Here is a 6,389-nt window from a genome sequence, read left to right on the forward strand (position 1 = left end):
CAACTGCGCTTTGATACTTGGTATCATTATTATTACCCCGGCCGTAGCTTAATACTATAGTGATGTTATGATACGTTGCAATTTTCAAAAGTTGATATAATTATGTTAAATATTATGTAATATCATTATGTTATTACTATTCATATATTATATTTTGTTATTTAAATGAAAAATATAATTTCATTTTAACATAAATAATAAAAAATAACTTGATGGCTGAGTTTGGTTCAGCAGCTATTTTTCTTGATCCGACACCAACACTGAGACCAAAACGAGTTTTTGCTATTTATTTATCGCCTTTTCATCTTTTCTCTGTCTGCAGATTTATTACCAAGTTTTCGCAATGGGAAGGGGAACATATTCTACAACATAGTAAATCTATTGAAAAATGCCCGTCAAAACACATTGAACAGCTTAGAGGTCTTTGTCGAAACTTGGTGAACCGGGACGGATCGTCCTGAGATTCGGAGCTGACGCAAAATTGAAAACATGCCGTTTGTCCAGAGTCCTGGGGAGCGTTTCATGAAAGGACTTTTTAGACGTTTTATCCGACAAGAACTGTTTAATCCGACAGTTACTATGGCAACAGTGAATCTTAGCCAATCATATTCAAGAAAAGTTGTCAGACCTGACAACTTGTCGGACGAAAATGTTGATGAAACGCTCCCCAGGACGACACTGCAGTTTTGATTCACTTATTTTCGACAAAGCCTGTCTTTGTCATGATGGGTTTTTAACAATAGATATTCATCGTTCCAGAATACGTTTGCGTAGTGTCGCGAAAACCCCTTATTAGTGCTTTATTGTAAAACCTTCTTCACGTTGATAATGATATTAAAGAATATTCTAAAAGAAGAGAAATGAGTGTCATCTTCGCAAAGATCAAAGAGTGGAAATGAAATTCCTGATTGGAAATCTACAGCTCAAAGTAAGAAAATTTATCAATTTGAAAGGATCAATATTGCTTATCAATAAAAAAAAGCATTATAAAAACAACACTGAAAAAGCAAGGGATTGTATAAGTGAGCAGATAATCGATGAAAGGATAAATTCCGCGGAGGAAACTTAGGCCTACTAAACATTTTTAAAAAGGCAAAAAAAAGAAATTATCTTGATATGAAATAATAATGATGGAGATGGCGGAAGCAATAAAAATTTTCTCAACTCTTTTAACGTGGTTAAAGGGCAGATTCATTCAAGGTCATCCATCAATAGAAATATTTTTTTTTTGTTAAAACTGGGTACACACTGGGATATAGAATGAATCACAAAGAATGGAAATGAAGATTTGGCGACAAATGCGAGAACGCAAAGCAAGGACGCGGAAAACAGCAGATATTGAAATCAGATTCCCATCATTTTCTTTCATTCTTAGAAATGGGTTACTTCACTTTCCAGTTTATGGTGTCATCTTTTTAAATATATATATATTTCTATTTAGCGAGCCTACATCCATCTATTTTTCTGTATATAGAACAACCCCCACAGAGTAAAAAAACAGAAACAGCAGGGCATTACTAATGGGTTACTGAACAGCAAAGTACTATTCTATAGGCCCTAAATCAAATAAAAGAAATAGCATTTTTATTTGTGCTATCAAACTTGACGTCAGTCATACCCTTAGGCTTTACTTCGAAAAAGATCTCAAGTAATAAAAACACTCTTTATTTTTCCTCAATTCTCCGTAAAATCGTTTTGAAATGCTTTTCTGTATGTTTTAAGTACAATTTTCAATAAGATATGGAACCAAAATCAAGTAAATACAAAATGTATTAATTGTTCAAGTAGTCAACCATCCTGAAATAATTTGGAGGATCTCTGGGAATAGGAGATTCCCCCAAAGTGGGCTACTTTACTTGATTGAAATAAATAAATAAAAAAACCTGTGTGTTCATATCAATGGCAGTCGTTGCCCATTCAAATTTTACTTTTTGTAGTCAAGGAATCGCCCGGGGGTGGTGAAAGGTTCGTAATTTTTTTCAATATGTTGTCAAAGAAAAAAAAACTCTGGATGGGCGTGTGTTGTGCGTGCGAAAACACATTTGCCAATCAAAAGTGCGAGAAATATATTAAAAATAATCGCAAAGACATTATCGGCTCTAGAAATTGAACAAAGTATAAAAATGGAGAGTTTCAATCCAGGAACGTCATTAAAATCGAACGAATTTTCCGGCGAATGGACTGAGATTCCAAATATCTTCTCACAACTAGCTGTTAACTTCATAGACAAGTGGTAAGTAAATGTATATCATCCAATTATTATATCCATTTTCGAACTCACCATCATTAAGTTTCAAATTGAAAGCGTATGCTGTTCATTGGTTATTCAAATGCTAGATAATGTTGTATTACACTCACATCAAACATATCGCAAATAATCAACATCTGCATATTCTAGGAAGAATAAACGATAGGCTTGAGTTTCGGATGGCATGAAATTCGTCAAATTTTCTCAAATTTGACAATTCAAAGATGGACATTTGAAGCCTCATTTAAAAGTAGGATTGCTATCATTTTCGGAACTGTAGAATTGCGTGAAAGTTACAGGAGCTTGTTATTCTTCCGTCGCTTTCAACTCTCGTTTATTACAATTATTATTATTATTTTATTTATTTATCCTTTTTTTTTGGGGGGGGGTTGAGATTTTTAGGATACCGCTCCTATTTCCCATGCAAAGAATAATATTGATAGAAAAAATCGAGTACAACGTGAATTAAAGTACAAGTCCACCACAACGTAAAGTAGATTTGAATAAAAAGAGAAAAATCAAGCAAGTATAAACTGAAAAATTCAACAAAATTGGATGTATATTAAGAAAGTTCCGACATTTTAAAGTTTCGCTTAATTTCACAAAACAGTTATTTACACATCCTGGTAGGTAGGCAAATGAGGAGACTGATGACATCACCCACTCACTATTTCTTTTTGTATTTTACTAGATGGACTATGAAATAATTCAATTTTTTTCCCATCGTCATGCGAAACAAAATCTCATTCATCAATTAACATGTGAGGTACCATTGTTTTAATATTTTGTGGTTCAGTCAAGAAGGTCCTTGGTGTCCAATTTGTAAAAATTGAATTATTATATAATTCAAAAAATACAAAAACAAATAAATGGTGAGCGACATCATTGACTCGCTCATTTGCATGATATTTTGTCACTGAGTCGTGCATATACATGTAACTGTTTTGTGAAAAATAAGCAAAACTTTAAAATGTCATAAGTTTCTTATTTTCATCCGATTCTAAATATGTATACTTCACCATGTTCTCAGTGAATAAGCTTGCTTGCTTTTATGTGTATGTTTTTTAAACATATTTTTTTGTAATAGTTGTTATTTTTTTCAAATTTTTAATTAGTTTGTTGATTTCGTTTATTTTGAAATGTGTGTTTCTTGCAATCTAATCAATTGATTGCAGGATGGTCTTTTTTCGGTAATGAATGTTAATCAGGGAGTAGCCTAGATAGGTCTATTTGGCTTTTGCTATTCCCCCACATCGCATTCATTACCCTATGTATTTTGTTATTTTAGTTAATTTGTCATTTTACAATATTCATTACTCCTTTACTATGGAATCATTTTGATTGATCTCGATATATTGTATCATGTATGTTTTTTACAGATGTGAAATAAATGAATTTGAATTTGAATTTGAATTTATATCATGGCATGAACTCATGCCATGATAGTTCATGTCGAGTAAATCAAGAAAAATCAAAATATTTATATGTATAAACAAGTAATCCAATGAGGATTCAGGTTAGTTTTTTCATTCCTTCTTGCACTTCGGGATGGAATTCCGGGATAGGTCTAGGCTCATGTATATCAGCAACAATTTCCAATATTTAACCCAATTTGGCCACGGGATATTGAGTTAGTCTTTCATATACTTAAATGCCATCTTAATCCTCAACTTGCTTTGCCTATCTTTCAGGATCTTATTTTTTAACGAGTCACGGGGGCATGGATCTGTCTAGGTTCATTCAACTACTGCTTCTTTCTTTCAACTCTTGTCAAGCTATGTGTATGGAAACACCAGAAGCTGTCTCCACTTCCTCTGCCATGTCCTCGACGCCGAATGCGGCCATGACAACTGTTTTGGGAACCAGTGTTTACCCTTATGAGGATCCTGATACAACCGAGATTTTCACCCTTCAAGATGGCAAGGTAGGTTCCTTGAGTGGTCTGAACCATACGCTGCTCCAAGAACTTGGAGATGAGTGGGACGTTACAACAATAAGTTATGAATATATTGGTGATGATGCAGATGCTATTGGATCATGGTTTTGGTTTCCGATTCGCTGGACATTGGTCACAACTGGGGAACTAGTTGTTGGGGTTATTGGCATCATTGGCAACCTCTTGGTAGTCATCGTTCTCTTTCAGCGTCGAGCTAAGAGCCGATCCACTGACACCCTGATAGGCGCACTAGCGGTTGCCGATCTTCTTACCTCGGTTGGGTTGCTTCCCACACCATATGCTAAAGCTGTCCCGCTATCCTGGTTAGGGCAGTTCTACTGCATGATGGTCTGGTCTCCGCTCTACATGTGGGTGTGGGCCTTCATGTCGAGTTTCTTGCTGACTGCAATCTCAGTTGAGCGCTACATCGCGGTCTCACACCCCATCTATTTCAGCAGGATTTTGACCAGACGCCGAGTCTCTGAGGTAGTTGTAATTTTGTGGATCTGCGCAATGATGGCATGCATCCCCCAAGCCTTCATTATCACTGTGGACAAGGTACATCATCGGTGCGCAGTTAGGAGAATGTCTCACGAGCTTCAGACGGCATTTGCTTTCTACGTAACAACCATCCAGTTGTTCATACCGGCAACTATCATGGTCGTCACTCAAACCTTAATTGCTGTCAAGCTCAAAGCGCAGTCCACGCGTTTCGAAGGTTCTAAGACCTATCATCAAGCAGCTAGCAAAGCCGTCATTAAAATGATGTTCATGGTCATAGTGGCGTACATCATCTGTTGGACACCTAACAGGTTTCTCCTCTTGATTACAAGATTGTTCCGTCTTAAGCCCCAGACGAAAAGCCCGATTTCCGAGGGGTTCATCGTACTTGCTGCTGTCAACTCAAGCATCAATCCGATCATCTACAGTATCCGTTATCAAGAGTTCCGCCAGGCTGTCAAGGAACTTTTCACGATGAAGGAGGTTCGAAATTCATCTATGTTTGACGATCCAATCAACATTAACACCAACTCTACGAACGATGGCTCTGTCTAAACCCAGTGACAGTATTACTGGGTCCGTCAGTTTTAAAGCATCTTAGTAATTTTTGTAAATCTGTGAATTATTCATTTTCAAGGTTTGACATGTTTATTGCGAGATAAAATTATAAAATAATATCCTAAAGCGTTTGCTGTGAGAACGATCTCAACTTTATCACTCGCATTCAAAGACTGTAAGGTCCCGAACTTTTTAAAGAATATCATTTTCATTTTTATTTTCTAAACCATTTAACCATGGAATGTGGCGGAAGAAATAGTGATATCGGATCACTTGGAGTTTTCGGACATTGATTAACTGAATTGCAAGATAAGCAAGCCTGTACATGTAAGTAATGTATGGGTTCTTGGTTTATTTATCATGTTTATTAATTGATTGAATTCGGTGTAAATATTATTATAATTATTATACATGTATATGCACTAAATATTTGTCCCTAAAAAGAAAAGATTGAATTTATTCAGTGTAATATAGGCTTGAATTAAAATTAGGATGAATATAACGTAATATAACTCGCTGGGAAAATGCTACATCTGAAAGTAGGGCAGTTGAAGCGAATGTAAAGCCCCTTTCACAATTGGTGGTGCGACTGCTTACAACCGTTGCGACTGTGTGCAACATATATTGTGAACAAATAATCGCAAACGATCGCAAAAGCGATTGTGAAAGCCCCTTACTGAACTAATACATACAGGTATGGATGTTTTTGTTTTTTTAACTCGCTTGGTCTACAAACAGTCGGTCTACATTTCAGATAGACTTATACGTGGGCTAGGCCAATATGGTCCAATATCAATTTGGTGTTTGCAGTTTGGTCTATATCTACTTGGTCTAAAAAACCATTTAGTCTAATTACCATTTAGTTCACTGCTCAGATGGTCTTATTTCCACCTCGCCTACACACTATTTTGCAATTTGTCAAGTGAAAAGGTACCCAGGTAACAAGCCAACGTTGGCTCCACGTTGGAAACTTGAAAGTCGTTGGACGTTGGGAAAACTTGATGGATTAACGTTGAATCGACGTTGGAAACTAGTTTGATGGAAAGATGATGGACAATCAACAATGACACGACGTTGGCAACGTTGGAAACTTGTTAGTCGGAGAGTTGTTGGACAGTCGACAATGTCACAACGTTGGAAACACGT

General features: G+C 36.2%; 1 protein-coding gene across 1 annotated transcript; it reads left to right on the plus strand.

Moving 5' to 3' along the window:
* Positions 1-895: 895 nt before the first annotated feature.
* On the plus strand, positions 896-5,240 carry LOC129281825 (QRFP-like peptide receptor). The gene is made up of 3 exons (XM_064113437.1): positions 896-928; positions 3,473-3,581; positions 4,024-5,240. Exons 1-3 carry the CDS (start codon positions 896-898, stop codon positions 5,238-5,240), a joined length of 1,359 nt encoding a protein of 452 aa, XP_063969507.1.
* Positions 5,241-6,389: the final 1,149 nt, after the last annotated feature.

Source organism: Lytechinus pictus, chromosome 18 (assembly GCF_037042905.1).
Source record: "Lytechinus pictus isolate F3 Inbred chromosome 18, Lp3.0, whole genome shotgun sequence".
Taxonomy (NCBI): domain Eukaryota; kingdom Metazoa; phylum Echinodermata; class Echinoidea; order Temnopleuroida; family Toxopneustidae; genus Lytechinus; species Lytechinus pictus.